Source organism: Zeugodacus cucurbitae, chromosome 2, assembly GCF_028554725.1.
Source record: "Zeugodacus cucurbitae isolate PBARC_wt_2022May chromosome 2, idZeuCucr1.2, whole genome shotgun sequence".
In the NCBI taxonomy this organism is placed as follows: domain Eukaryota; kingdom Metazoa; phylum Arthropoda; class Insecta; order Diptera; family Tephritidae; genus Zeugodacus; species Zeugodacus cucurbitae.
In genome coordinates, this window is record NC_071667.1 from 16,674,611 (window position 1) to 16,690,690 (window position 16,080).

At 38.7% G+C, this 16,080-nt stretch overlaps 2 protein-coding genes across 6 annotated transcripts in view; one reads left to right on the forward strand and one right to left on the reverse strand.

The window, feature by feature from the left end:
* Positions 1-16,080, forward strand: part of LOC105216624 (poly(U)-binding-splicing factor PUF60) — a 337,933-nt gene that overhangs the window by 166,901 nt on the left and 154,952 nt on the right. The window lies entirely within an intron of this gene.
* On the reverse strand, positions 3,781-10,772 carry LOC105216622 (juvenile hormone esterase). Of its 2 annotated transcripts, none has more exons than XM_011191214.3 (5): positions 9,895-10,772; positions 9,627-9,752; positions 9,075-9,573; positions 4,469-4,601; positions 3,781-4,391 (listed from the first exon to the last, which is right to left on the reverse strand). In XM_011191214.3, exons 1-5 carry the CDS (start codon positions 10,144-10,146, stop codon positions 4,244-4,246), a joined length of 1,158 nt encoding a protein of 385 aa, XP_011189516.1. In that variant the 5' UTR covers positions 10,147-10,772; the 3' UTR covers positions 3,781-4,243. The 2 variants fall into 2 exon arrangements, with proteins under 2 accessions (XP_011189516.1, XP_011189515.1); XM_011191213.3 differs by having other exon boundaries at positions 8,553-9,573; positions 9,895-10,768.

Consider the following 16,080-nt stretch of genomic DNA (forward strand, 5'->3'; position numbering starts at 1 on the left):
AGTAATGCCGAATGCTCTTCCGATTTCGTATACATTATAACGCACAGGTTTTGGCAGGCATCTAAATCTTCGAGATTTCGAAATCTGAAGGTTGGATTACGAAAGAATCTGCGGAAAGCTTTATGGTTCTTCAAGATCTCGAGATGTGAAGGTTGAAAGACAAAAGCTTTCGCGGAATTTCAAGTTAGTAATACAGAAAGCTTCCTGGATTTCGCCAAATATCGAAATTTAAAGCTTTGATGGCTAACTCATGCACGGAATCTGAAGACAATTATGTAAAAAGTTACTAATGTCTTATCTTTTAAAGAAAACTTTCAATATAACCAGCAGGCTAACGAACGTACGGAACACTAAACGAATTCTTATGTCACAGACCGAAAAACTTTAAAGTAAAACAACAATTTCAAGTAATAACAAAGTCTTGCAAATCAATGTACAAAAATCGGTGTTTTATGTCCCTCGAGCCTTGGCAGTATGCAACTTGCAACAAAAAGTTTACACTGTACTCAAGTAAAGAATGCGAAACACAAAGGAGAGGAAGCAAATAATGGACAAGAACGCAGGGAGAAGACCCAGAAGAATAAAAGGAAACTGAAAGAGTAAAAACTACGGTTGAGCAGACAGTGAAGATTTCTTGAAAGATGCCACAGGCTCATGCATATACACACATACATACATATATGTAAGCTTGTATGCAACGAGATGTGCGCACATATGAGACACTATCGGTCTAAATATGTGTGTGTGTTCATTGTTGGACAGATAGACAGACAGACAGAAGTTCACCTTGAACTCGTTGTTGAACTTGTATGCCCGCTGACGCACCACGCAGAAGGCCAACTATAAGGCTTAGCCAACCGAGTGTGAACGTCTTTATGGCCATTAAGTACACACACACATACTCATACATATGAAACATATGTACTTTACTAAGTGCCGTATTTATTTTGTGGCTGCTTCTTCATTTACTATGTTTGTTGTTGTTATTGTTTTTTTGTTTGACTGTTGCTCATAATTCGCCCTGCTGCTCACAATGTGACGTTGCGACAATAAAAGTGGGTGCCACTAAAAGGCATGTTTACATATATATGCATGCAAGTGTGTATGTGTGTGTTCATTGCAACATCTGTATTTCCGCTGCACACCTATACACTCACGCATACATACACACGTATTTACACAAGTTGTACATTTTGTTGTACGTGCTGTGCGTGAATTTTGCGAATTCATCTCCTTGCGCTTTAAATCTTGCAGGTTTTAGTTTTTTTTTTTTTTCCACTTTCTGGTTGCTATTTAATGGATATAAGAGTATGTACCTCACTCGGCAGCAAGTGGCATGCGGCAGCGTGCAGTAAGGGCTATATAGCAGGTTGTGCCACTTTTGGGCTGTCTCTCACTGCAACAACCATAACAACAACACACAGGCAGTGTCGTGTGCTCACAGCAGTTGAAACCGCAATCACAACCACAGCCACAACCATTGCCAACAGCTAAGGGCATTGGCAATGGCACTGGCTTGGGCAACGGAACTGGCATGGCACGGCATGGCAAGGCATTGCATTGACTTTTGTTGCATGCTGGCCATAAATTTATGCAATGTGCTATGCGCTGAGGGATTTACATTACTACAAATACACACACTTACCTTCGTGTATATATATATATATATGTATGAAAGTATATATGTGCATTTTTTGTTCCCCTCATTTTCGCTTGCCTTTTGCATAGTTGCTCTTTTTGCGGGAATTTTGCGCGCTCAGAGAGAGAACATTTTAAATGCATTTCGCGTTAATATTAAGTGAAACTGTTTGTGAGTATTATAAAAATTAGTTTTAGCATTTTAAAACTGTAAGTGAAATTAATTCCTTCAGTTAATTTGCATAATTTTGTGTATTTATGAACTAAATGGTTTTCTTTAAACGGAATATTAAAAAATATAGAATAGATATGAATATCTCAACTTGCTTCAGAAACTGCTAATTCTGCTATAATAGTGAATAATTTTTTGACTGTAAATTTATATTTAGGTACAACATTCTAGAACACTGAGACGTGCCACTGTGAGAAAATTCGATCAAACTTGATAAAAATTGTTTCGATTACATTATAGAAATTAAAGACTTCTAGCCTTTTCACACAGCCAAATTAATTGTCCAATTAAAATTTTGATTGAGAAACCAGTTTTTGCCATTCACACTGCCGGCTACTCGATAATCGATCAGCTGTTATACATTTTTGTTTTTTATAAGGAGTTGATAAGTTTCATCAGCAAATTAATATTTTTTATTTATTTCCAGACAAAGAATGTATATATAATTACAAATACGGTCTTTGTCGCAAAATTGCACTTCATTTTCAAGTCAATTAAAATTCAATCAAAAATTAATGTAGAAAATGTATTTTTATTATGTATGGTAAACCGATCCTAATCAGCATTTTAATTGAGCAGAGGCCGGTTAATTGATCATTTAGCTCCAGTGTGAAAAGGCTATAAGAGACCTTGTTCGAATGATAAGAAACGATTAGTGTGATCCGAACCCGAATAAATTCCTAAAGTCCTATCTTTACTATATAGGTACACAGAATGCAATATTTTTTCTTGACAAAAAAAAGAGCTTAGTTCCAAAAAAGTCTTTCTCTCTCTCATGAACATTTTTTGTAGTCTCTTTAACTCCAAAGTAGCCGTGGGTAAGCGCCTAGATTATAAAAGTTCAATGATCTTTTATACGCTTATATAAATCCTCAGTGTCTGGCGTGTCAGGCACCAGCATCAACAGCAATTATAATGTCAGCCTTGAAATCCAACGCAGAATCACTCTTGCCAACAGGTGCTACTATAGACTGAATAGGCAATTAAAAAAGAAAGTCCTATCTCGACGAACAAAAACTAAACTATACAAGTCCCCCATCATTCGCGTCCTACTTTATGGTGCAGATGCGTGGACGATGTCAATATCCGATGAGACGGTACTAGGAGTTTTCTAGAGAAAGATTTTACGGAAGATTTATGGTCCCTTAAACATTGGCAACGGCGAATACCGCAGAAGATGGAATGATGAGCTGTATGTGTTATTCGACGACATAGACATAATCCAATGAATAAAAAGACAGCGGTTACACTGGCTAGGTCATGTTGTTCGAAGTGCTCCAGCTCTGAAAGTGTTCGATTCAGTACCCGCTGGTGGAAGTCGAGGAAGAGGAACATCTCCACTCCGATGGAAGGACCTGGTGGAAAAGGACCTTTCTTCTCTTGGTATTACCAATTGGCGCCAAACTGCCAAAAGGAGAGAAACGTGGCTCGGTGTTGTGGACTCGGCTATAACCGCGTAAGCGGTGTCTACGCCAGTCAAGAAGAAGAAGAAGTGTTTCACTACCACTACTACTATAATGACAGCAAATTTAGCTCTCTCATGACTGTGGCCACATGTGACTGACTGAAGTGCTTATAATGAACACTCATTTCATATTCGATATTCCAACAGATTTGCTCGATGGTTTATTATTTTTTGCTAAAGGCTATCATAAGTTCATCAGTCGTATTTATTGGATCTTAAGATATCAAAAGTCTCTTTGTCACCTACCTAAGGTATATACAAAGTGAGATTTCGACAGTTTTTTTTTTTCGCTAATTAGGCAATTTTATTGCGTTGATATTATTTTTTAAAAGCTCATTATCATCCAGTTTAAAAACCCTTCCATAATAGATTGATGACTTTAATAATTATATTGTTAATATACTTAAGTATATATGTATATTACTTCTTCATTAATAGCCACACGCAATTTCAAATCCATTTATTAAGTTCTCACCAAAAAAGAAAAAAACAATTTTCTATTCCCAAGTATTCTACATCAATTTCACAATTCAACGCTTAAAGCTCTTGAAATCCCCAATCGGTTTGCTTAATTAATCACCTTCAGTGCTCAATTCAATTAAGCAACTCAAAATTAAATGAAGTGCGCGCAGACACCATCGCATACAGAGATACTACGGGGCAGTTTTAAATAGCCGTTAGGTAAATATGTAAGCTTACACCTATATATGTATTGGTTTAATCTACTCTTCTGCCGTTCATATCATTGATTGCTGTCTGAGGCACAGCGTTGTAATTGAGTTATGTGGGCGCATTGCGGACTTCAAATGTATGACGAGCAGAATAATTAAAAAAATATACGTAAATTAAAAAATATAAATTAATACGGAAGCTTATTGCAAGTTGAGCTTTTTTGAACTTTCACAATTTCAATTTTTGTTATCATCTAAATGAAACAAGCGTTTCCACATCTCGTAGGTGTCTTTGGCGAAAATATAGCCCGGTTGGTACTCCAATGAACGGTATATTTTTGTATATCCTGCAGGATAAGTTGGTAGCTTGCTAAAAAGTGATGAACTAGATGTGTAAGAGAAAAATGCATTAAATATGTGAAAGCGACTATTGAAAGCTCACACTACAACTCTAAAGCTCACCCAGATTTTACAAAGTCATATATGAATTTTGTATACAGTCGAATCATAGATGCATTGCTGGATTCGTTGCGGTTAAATTTACTAGCGTTTATTTCAAATAAATACATTAAATCGTCCATGTGCTCCACGCGTGCTGAAATTAATTTAATTAAGATTAAATGAAGACAATTGAGATAAAGCAGTAAAGAATAAAGAAGGAATATACATACATTTACACGTATAAGGAATATAATAGTTCTCATAAAACACTACCGTTATAGCTAAACATCCTGAGAACGTGAACAATTTCTGACCCTATTAGGTATAAGTAAAGCAGATTCATGATGATTGAATAACGATTAACGACTTGGGAACCAGAGGACTCCTTGAGAGCACAGGTGGGAGAGTCCCATCGAAGACTGTATGCAAGAATCCCTAAAAATCAGTTATCATATAGAATCTCTAGGAACCTTAATCTCTAAAAACCAGGTCTCCTGGAATCGCTAGAATCCAGAATCTCTAAAAACCAGGTCTCTTATAATCGCTAGGAGCCAGAATCTCTAAAACCCAGATCTCCTATAATCACTAGGGACCAGAATCTCTAAAAAAAACAGGTCTCCTAGAACCGTTAGGAGCCAGAATCGCTAAACACCAGGTCTCCTAGACTCACTAGGATCCAAAATCTCTAAAATCTAGGTCTTCAAGACTTTCTTGGAACCAGAATCTCTAAAAACGAGGTCTCCTAGAATCGCTAGGAACAAGAATCTGTAAAAACCAGGTCTCCTAGATTTACTAGAAAAAAAATCTCTAAAAACCCGGTCTCCTATAATTTTTAATAGCCAGAGGAAGCGGAATCTCTAATAACAAGTTCTCATATTATAGAAAAAAAAACTTTCTGGATTTTCTTAAACTCTAACTAAATATATGATTTGTTCAATGGAAACTAGAGTTGATTCTTCTTCTTCTTCTTAACTGGCGTAGAAACCGCTTACGCGGTTATAGCCGAGTCCGCAACAGTGCGCCACGCATCTCTCCTTTTGGCGGTTTGGCGCCAATTGGTATTACCAAGTGAAGACAGGTCTTTCTCCACCAGGTCCTTCCACCGGAGTGGAGGTCTCCCTCTTCCTCGGCTTCCACCAGCGGGTACTGCATCGAAAACTTTCAGAGCTGGGGCACTTTCATCCATTCGAACAACATGACCCAGTCAGCGTAGCCGCTGTCTTTTTATTCGCTGGACTATGTCTATGTTGTCGAACAACACATACAGCTCATCATTCCATCTTCTGCGGTATTCGCCGTTGCCAATGTTTAAGGGACTGTAAATCTTCCGCAAAACCTTTCTCTAGAAAACTCCTAGTGCCGTCTCATCGGATGTTGACACCGTCCACGCTTCTGCACCATAAAGTAGGACGGGAATGATGAGGGACTTGTAGAGTTTAGTTTTTGTTCGTCGAGAGAGGACTTTACTTTTCAATTGCCTACTCAGTCCATAGTAGCACCTTTTGGCAAGAGTGATTCTGCGTTGGATTTCAAGGCTGACATTATTATCGGTGTTAATGTTGGTACCTAGGTATACGAAATTATCTACAACTTCAAAGTTATGACTGTCAACAGTGACGTGGGAGCCAAGACGCGAATGCGCTGACTGTTTGTTTGATGACAGAAGATATTTCGTCTTGTCCTCGTTCACCACCAGACCCATTCGCTTCGCTTCCTTATCCAGGCGGGAAAAAGCAGAACTAACGGCGCGGGTGTTGTTTCCGATGATATCAATATCATCGGCGTACGCCAGGAGCTGTACACTCTTGTAGAAGATTGTACCTTCTCTATTTAGCTCTGCAGCTCTTATAATTTTTTCCAGAATCAGGTTAAAGAAGTCGCACGATAGTGAGTCACCTTGTCTGAAACCTCGTTTGGTATCGAACGGCTCGGAGAGGTCCTTCCCGATCCTGACGGAGCTTTTGGTGTTGCTCAACGTCAACTTACACAGCCGTATTAGTTTTGCGGGGATACCAAATTCAGACATCGCGGCATAAAGGCAGTTCCTTTTCGTGCTGTCGAAAGCAGCTTTAAAGTCGACAAATAGATGGTGTGTGTCGATCCTTTTTTCACGGGTCTTCTCCAAGATTTGGCGCATGGTGAATATCTGGTCAGTTGTTGATTTTCCAGGTCTAAAGCCACACTGATAAGGTCCAATCAGTTTGTTGACGGTGGGCTTTAGTCTTTCACACAGTACGCTCGATAGAACCTTATAAGCGATGTTAAGGAGGCTTATCCCACGATAGTTGGCGCAGATTGTGGGGTCTCCCTTTTTGTGGATTGGGCGGAGTACACTGAGATTCCAATCGTCGGGCATGCTTTCTTCCGACCATATTTCGTAAAGAAGCTGATGCATGCACCTTATCAGCTCTTCGCCGCCGTATTTGAATAGCTCGGCCGGCAATCCATCGGCCCCCGCCGCCTTGTTGTTCTTCAAGCGGGTAATTGCTATTCTTATTTCTTCACGGTCGGGCAATGGAACATCTGTTCCATCGTCGTCGATTGGGGAATCGGGTTCGCCATCTCCTGGTGTTGTACTTTCACTGCCATTCAGCAGGCTGGAGAAGTGTTCCCTCCACAAACACAGTATACTCTGGTCATCAACCACTAGATCACCACTGGGGGTCCTACAGGAGTGTGCTCCGGTCTTGAAACCTTCAGTTAGTCGCCGGATCTTTTCGTAAAATTTTCGAGCATTACCCCTGTCGGCCAGCTTGTCAAGCTCTTCATACTCACGCATTTCTGCCTCTTTCTTTCTTTTTCTGCAAATGCGTCTCGCTTCCCTCTTCAGCTCTCGGTATCTTTCCCATCCCGCTCGTGTTGCGGTCGACAATCCTGCGAGACGACAATCCTCATCATACCAGCTGTTTTTTTGGCTTTTCCGAAAGCCAATGGTTTCGGTTGCAGCTGTACGTAAGGAGTTTGATATGCCGTCCCACAGCTCCCTTATACCGAGATGCTGATGAGTGCTCTCAGAGAGCAGGAGTGCAAGTCGAGTAGAAAATCGTTCGGCTGTCGGTTGTGATTGCAGCTTCTCGATGTCGAACCTTCCTTGTGTTTGTTGACGTGTGCGCTTTTCTACACAGAGGCGGGTGCGTATCTTAGCTGCTACAAGATAGTGGTCCGAGTCGATGTTGGGACCACGAAGCGTACGCACATCAAAAACACTGGAGACATGTCATCCATCTATCACAACATGATCGATCTGGTTGCGAGTGATTCGATCCGGGGACAGCCAAGTAGCTTGATGGATTTTCTTATGCTGGAATCTAGTGCTACAGATGACCATATTTCGGGCCCCGGCGAAGTCGATCAGCCTCAGACCGTTTGGTGATGTTTCGTCATGGAGGCTGAATTTTCCGACTGTTGTGCCAAAGACACCTTCTTTACCCACCCTAGCGTTGAAATCGCCAAGCACGATTTTGACATCGTGGCGGGGGCAGCGCTCATAGGTACGTTCTAGGCGCTCATAGAAGGTATCTTTGGTCACATCGTCCTTCTCTTCCGTCGGGGCGTGGGCGCAAATCAGCGATATGTTGAAGAACCTCGCTTTGATGCGGATTGTGGCTAGACGTTCATCCACCGGAGTGAATGCCAGGACTCGACCACCACGAATCCCACACCGAATTTGCGCTCCTTTATATGGCCGCTGTAGTAGATGTCACAAGGACCCACCTTCTTCCGTCCTTGTCCCGTCCATCGCATTTCTTGGATTGACGTTTGACGTTTGCCGTGGTCGTCATCAAAAGGGGGGTTTCTCATCCGAGGCCTGTGTTTCTTATTCACTGGTTATTCGTTTTTATGTGGTGGGTCCCAAGCCCTACGCACAACCGCATAAGCGGGATTCGCCTTCTCACTTTAGCTCGCTTCCAGACGGATGTCTGTTGGCTACCCAGAGAATACTTGGTCTAAAACCGGAAGTTGTGAGCTGCTTGAGCCACATGTAAAAGAATCGTTCCTGGCCACTCCCAAGTGAATGGCAGTCAGAAACTTTCCTCACTTACGTGAACTTCTACATATGACTCCATCCATTGATTAGACTATTAAAAATCTCAATTATACGTACCCGGTCGTAGAGGATAATCCAGATTGCTAAACTCGCCTCTAAATTCAAAGCTATAGGGAAAGACTTTGGTATGCTTAGTAGCTAACTCGGTTAAATGTTGTGCACCAAAGCGTATAATCGCATCCGAAAAGAAGTCACACAAATGTGCCAAATTTGTAGAATCCAGTTCCACAAAATTCGGCAAATAAAACTTGCTCAAAAATTCGCTAATCACACTCAAATTGCCGTTATGTTCAGCGTACATAAATAACTCAGGCGCCAGTTTTTGTAAGTCTTCATTAAACCGCCGTTTCAATTCTGAATTTTTGAAAATATCCACCGCCGATTGACAAAATTCACCACTTGTAAAACCAATAAGTATAGGTACTTTCGAAAATTCACCACGGTTTAGGCTATCAAATGGATTTTCAGTTAGAAAACGGTCTTGACCAAAATCGCGCTCTACAACCGGTAAATATATGTAAATCGGATTATCATTGCCAAAAGCAAACAGACTGCGCAGTGTTGCGGCAATTTCATTACCGTTAAATTTTTGTAAACAATTTAATAACTCCAGCTCAGACGACACTTCGGTGCAATTAAGTACTCGCGCTTGTTTACGCAACAATTCCAATTGTGTATGCTGTGGCAACACTGTCTGCGGTGGCAATGAACCGCTCATTATAATCGCTTTGTGGAATAGGCCACGCGACATAGGCGAAACCAAATGTAAATTAACACTCAACGCACCGGCGCTATAACCCATGAGTGTGATGTCTTCAGGGTTACCACCAAAATGTTTAATATATTTTTGTACCCAACGCATTGCATACACTTGGTCCTTGAAGCCGGCATTGCCGGGTATTTCACGTGTGCCGAGCTGCAAGAAACCGAGCGTACCCAGACGATAATTGAACGATACCAACACAATAGGTTTGGCGAGTAGATAAGCGGGGCTGATGAACGTGCTCAGCGACGAGCCAATATACAAGCCACCGGGATGTATAAAAACAAGTACTGGCAATTTGGCTGTATCAGTGGTCTGGAAGGAAAAGAATTCATTACAGATTTTGATTGGAATTGAGTAAAACTTACGGTTGGCGTATAAATATTGAGTGTAAGGCAATCCTCTGAGGCATTCGTGGCATAAATGGACGGACAATCGTGACCATCGTAACGCGCATCAATGTAGCTTGGTAATTCATGAAGTGGCTGGGGATCCTAGAAATTATTGTGAACGTCTGTTTTTTATGTAAATGTATAAAATTTTGAAGAAACAAGCTGTCAAATCACCTGTCAAAACAATTATCATTGTTTCCCAGCTAGATTTTTCTTCTAAAACCAGCTTTGGCTGTATACTCACCTTGAATCTCAGCTCTTGAACAGGTGGCTTTACATACGGTATACCACGAAATGCATAGTAATCCGCATTGGTCCAACTTTTGTTATGCACCCCCGCAACGGTGATTTTACGCTGTTGTTGATCTTCGAATACGATTGTAACAGTTTCATCTATGTTCGCCGTTGAGAAACTCAACTTCACATTTATTAGACAATTGATTAGCACGAAATAATAAATTATATTAAACAATGACTGCAATTTTATGGAAGTCATTGTGTTGAAGATAGAAAAAATTTAATAATAATAAATAATTCAAAATATATGTTCTAAAATCTCTAGATTACACTGTGAACACTTCTAGACGATACTCGTGGTGAACACAATCTGTGATAATAATACCTACAATAGTACTGCTGCTAGCAAATCTCAGCATTTCAATTGAGATGAGCGAGTCTCGTGTGTAAGAGAGCACTGATAACGAACCTAGTACGCTACGCACAGCCTTAAGCTCATCTCATATTAAAATTAAACGGTGCAGTACTTTCTAGTTTAAATTGTTGAACGCAAAATTCATCTCAAATACACCACTGTTCATATTGCCAATGAATTTTACTTCTCCGCTCAACAGAATGTGCAAAGTTTGATATAACGCAGCCTGTACCCTGGTTTAAATTCAAATTTATCAAATTGTTTGAATCCGCTTATACTAGTTCACTCCATTTGCGCTGAAGTACCTCCACTAACCGCATTTATTTACCACCTCATTATTTGCTAGCGATTCTTTCGCTTTTATTTTGAACAAAAAAAAAATAGAATTTAATTAAATTTGAACGATTGATTCAACAGCGCATCTCTGTGTATGTAAATGTTTGTATACTTGAATCCCACTACCGTTATCGCTTAAGCTACCGTAATCTCCACATCTCGCAACGCACATCATTCAACTAGCTCACAATTTATTTGGTCAATTAAAGCGCTTATAAACTATTGCTATCACTTTACTTGTTTGTTGTTGTTGTTCGTAAGTTTGTTTATTATTTTACTCGATTGCATTAAATTTTATTTATTTGTTTAGGCAGCTCACTTATTACTCGAGCGTGCACTGCAATCGCGAGCATCTCACACCCGCAAATCGCCGCAATTGGTTTCACTCATTTTCGCCAGCATTCGTGTAATTAAATTCTAATTAAAGTTCCAGCACTACGGTTATACCTATTTACACAAACAAAATACATAAACAGAGAGCGAATTGGATGGTATTAAATAAAGGTTTATTCGTTTTGGGATTTCGAAAGGGCAAAGTCGTATTTTGACAGCTGTCAAACTGTATTATTACGAATTTAAACAGTTTAACTGGATATAAATAACTGAGTTTAAATTTATTCATTTATCCGATTTTTACATGCAGTGATTTCTAAAGTTTCGAGTTACATTTCGACAGCTGTCAAGTTTTTTATCGATTATAAACAGTTAAACCTTCGAGCTTTTGTGCATCAGGATATATGCTTTTATGGCGAAGTTCAAATATTTTTTTTAAATCCAAATTTTTATATAAATCAAATCACCGTTAAATGCCGAAAACGCATAACACATAACCCTGTATATGTTTATATATACGAGAGCGTGTATAATTAAAATCCCAAGAACAATATTAAATAATAAGTTCAAATGTATTTTATTTGAAGTGGTAAAGTAATAAAAAGCATCAGCGCCATTGGCAGCAGCGGGTTCAACAATAAACAATTTAATTTGAAACGCCAAAATTTATGAGGCATATTTAAGTGAATACACAACACAAATATGCTGGCGAATATGTGATGCTGAGCAATTAGTGTGTATTTATTTGTTTGATTTGCTTAAATCCACAGGGTGCAGCAAATGATGAATAATTAATTTCTATGCAAAATCAAATCAAACGCGTAGCTTCAGTAAAATATTAGGTTAGGTTAGGTTGAGAGCAGTGACAAATAATCTAAATTTGACATATTTTGCCAATCAATAATGATTTTTATATTATACTCAGAACATAAATGCTGTGAGCTACCCAGTAGCTATTTTGGAAAACTAGTTTTTGAAGTTAAATTAATTGAAGTTGAATAAATTTGTCCAAAGAATTAAAGAAAGTTTGAAGAAGCCTCGAGATTCGAAGAAAAAATTGTGGAATATTAAATATGCAAAGTCGCACTAAAGATATCCTAACCAAATTACACTAATGCTAATCAAATTTCAGAACAAAGTAGGGAACTTCTTTGCAACCTAATAATATGAGATCTTACTCAACGATGATTAAGATTGATTTACAATACAAAATAAAAATCTACATTAACTTTAAATGACTTTTAATCGACTTGAAAATGAAATGCAACTCTGCGACGAAGACCGTATTTGTAATTATATATACGTTCTTTGTCTGCGAGTTGATGTCGCTGCTAAAAATAGCAATCAGCTGATGAAATTGACCAACTTCTTATGAAAAGCAAAAACAAAAATGTATAACAACTGATCGGTTATCCAGTAGCCGGCAGTGTGAAGGGCAAACACTAGTTTCTCAATTAAAATTTTAATTGATCAATTTATTTGGCTGTGTGAAAAGGCAATAAAATTATGCTCGCCTTTTCGTAACAACTCCTGGCAATTTTAAAATACTTTATTAAATGCTACTAATCTGAAAATAGACCAATCCAGATACTTCATAATGAGAGCATTCGAAACGTTTCTATAAAGAGAGGGTTTCCTTGAAATCATTCATATTTATAACTTCTTAAGAAGAAGCATTATGAAGGCGTTCAGTCATGAGGTGTTGAGTTAATAAATATTTTAAGCATCCACCAAAATGGTGAAAGCATTCACGCTACAATCAACGCGGTTGGCAATGAAAGTTTACGAAGAAAATTCATTGAATATGCATACGTATATACATATGTATGTAAGTGTGTATGTAATTATGAAACATAGATTTTCAAACGACGCCCAATAACGGTACCATGCATGATGTGTGGGTAGTTGTATGCGACAGCTTCCCGCTGAATGTCAAGTGTGGGCTGATTTTGTGACTAAAAGTGGCACAGTGGCTCTATAACTGCGTGATTGAGCACATTTGTATGTATATGTTTGCGAACGAGAAAATTGGCAGGCGCGTAAACTCCTGCGCTGTCATATATACATATATATGCATGTGTGGATGTGCATGTTTGACTTTGAGTTGACTCAACCGGGCTTGGGTGGCCAGTCCGTTTGCTACTAAACAAACAACGCGGCGATGAGTTCATTCATTCATTGAAATGTTGCAAAGCTAGGAAAAAGTAAAGCGAAAACAAAAACGAAAACAACACAAACAAAAAACTGTATGCAAATATTTACAATTCTTACACGTTTACGCTTTGTTTACACATTTGTAGGCCAGCGGGCGATGCGGGTAGTCAAATACATAAATATAAAGGCATACATGCATACATTTAGTGCTGTGTTCAACGAGTTGTCAATAGATGGTCAGGAATTTCGAAAAATAACCCACTAGATGAAGGCGAATTTACTATTTGGCTTTAAAATCACCAACTTTTTATGATGATTGTGAAATTGTGTGAAAAACAGTGTAACACACTAACACTTTTCTATAAAAGTTTCACGATTCTCACGGTCTTTTGCGTATAATTTCGTTTAGGTTGCATGTAGTTTCTATCCCCCAAAGCTAAGCTTTCAGAAAAAAAATACACTCAGAGCTCTATTCGTCTCTTGGCCTCGTTAAAAGTACATCTTAATTCTCTATTATTACTATCTTTGGATAATAGATTTGGGTTATTCGAAGTTCTAAGGAATTTCAAGTTCTTTTATTGAATAAAGTTTCAGCTTTTCTAAATAATAGCTTAGAAAGCTGTTCAGACCAATCTGCGAGCATGACCTACAAACAGTGCATACATCATGGTAACTATAGATGGTCTGAACTATCCATATATCTTTTGTCCCTTCATCATAATGGGTGACCCAATTTGAGGCTCACCTTTTTTAAAGAAAAAGAAACACAGACAATTTAAATTTAATGCGGAACATTTATTATCCCTCGAAAGAACAACCTTTGGTATTTATTTTTTAAAGATTATCTCTTTCAAATGTTGGCCGGATCTCTAGTGGTCCATCCATTGAGTCCAATTTTCGATGACTCATTTCGACTGATAACACGTGAGATGTTTCGCAATCTTGGTGGCCAATCGTGAAATTATCTACTCAATGACTGATTCAATGTGTAGGAAGTAGCTACTCTTGTTAAAACCTTATGCCGCGAGATCACGATATTCAATTTCTGACAACAAATAGTCGGTTATCATGGCATAATGGTCGCCATTGGCGGTTACGTTCTCACTGGCATCATTTTTGAAGATATATAGACCAATGATTCCACCCTCCCATAAACCACTCCAAACCGTTGTTTTTTTCAGGATGGCAATTATTGGATTTCTACAGGTTGCTCTTCGTCCCAAATGCAATAATTTTGCTTGTTTACATACCCATTGACCCTAAAATGGGCCTCATCGCTGAACAGAATTTGGCCTGAAAACGTCGTATCTTCTTTGTACTTATCAAGAGCCCTTAGAACGAAGTGATGCCGCTTCGTACGGTCGTGCGACAGATCTTGAATAAGCTGTATTTTGTAAGATTTCAATTTAAGATTTCGACGTAAAATGCAAAAAATTGTTCCATACGTCAGTCCGAGCTGCTGCGTATGGCACCGAAATGACTATCCGCGGTCTTCAGCTCTCGGCTGCTATATTTTCTTTATAGAACGTCAAGTTTCGTAAAAAAATTGAAAAAATTGTAAACGTTGTTCAGGCGTAAGTCTTTCCATGATGAAATGACAAATAATACTGAACAAAAATAGCATGACAGCTTGACACGACTCACCCGAGATCTGCCAAAAAAGGCTATCAAAAAGTCGATGTAAGAGTTATTACATCTGGGTTCATAAGCTTCTATCTCAACAAACCGTTATTGGGTTAATAAAATCTAACGGTACACAATGTTATTTCCTCAAATAAATGCGACAATTTAATTGCTAGCTTTTACCGGCTTCCAAGGTGTCGTGTAGTAAGTTTTGAATTTATTGTTTTTACAGTTACTAGTTGAATCGTGCCGTTCCGCTAACACACACTAGCTTGTGTCTTGAGCTTAGCATAGTGAGTGTAAGTATAAGTTAACGTTATTGCTAGTGCACAGCTCGTCACTCCTATTTCTCGTCTTCCTGTGGGTCTGTCTGTTTTCCTAGCATTTTCAATTTGTTTGTATAAGTATAGCAAACGCACATGAGCAAATTCATTGGGTAAACAAGCTGACAATCAGGATATTCCGCACATAAAATGAATGTGATTGTCGTAATTCACTTCCATTTATTTACTTGACAATTGATTGGTTCCAATGAAGCAGAGGAAATGCATTTCCTCACAATTTTATTTTATTTCATTTTTACCGTTATTGATTTGCTAACCAACTTGGTTTTATTTTTCCTCATTAAATAAAGTTCTACTGTGTAAACAAAAAAAAAAATAGTGTCAACATCGATGATGTGCGTCTTCACTAAATGCATTTAATTTTGCGAGAGAGCATTTTTGAAGAGAAAATTTGCACAAATATCTCTTTGCATTTGTGAGATTTTTACATTTTATCTGCATTGGCAGTAAGTAGATTTACTTAGAGCTCTTTAGATTTAATTTGATGGTCTTCCAATATAATTTCAAATGTTCTGTACATATTGGACAGGAACTATAACGGTGAACGGATAGCTATCATCAGTGATAGCGCAAGCGGCTCTGCAGGCAATATCTCTCCTTTAAAATAAATCTCCGCATCGAAAAACTTAAGAGGATCTGCAGCAACAACAGTATCTCTTTGTTCTGGGTACCAGAACACAAAGATATACAGGGCAACTAACTTGTGGACCAACTAGCGAAAAAAGCCGATAGGGCCGGAGCCCTTCATTGCTGTTGGTCGGCATGTTCTCAAAAATCGACTACATGAAGATGATTTGGCAAGTAGGAACCGCTACTGGCTACACTTGCAAACCTTCGTCCTTCCAAACTTTTTCTCGGGAAACCGGAATAGTTTTACACATCTTATTGCTCTCCCAAGAAACAAAATGTGACAACTAGTGGCACTTTACAATGACCACTAAAGTGTCATCTGAAAAAACTCTGCTCGTCCGATCTGTGCAGTTTCTGT

Coding starts and splice junctions, on each gene's coding strand:
- LOC105216622 (XM_011191213.3), bottom strand. CDS start 10,146: ATGACTTCCATAAAATTGCAGTCATTGTTTAATATAATTTATTATTTC. Junction 9,753..9,894: donor TTCAAGAGCTGAGATTCAAG/GTGAGTATACAG, acceptor AATAATTTCTAG/GATCCCCAGCCACTTCATGA. Junction 4,392..4,468: donor TATGACTTTGTAAAATCTGG/GTGAGCTTTAGA, acceptor TTACACATCTAG/TTCATCACTTTTTAGCAAGC.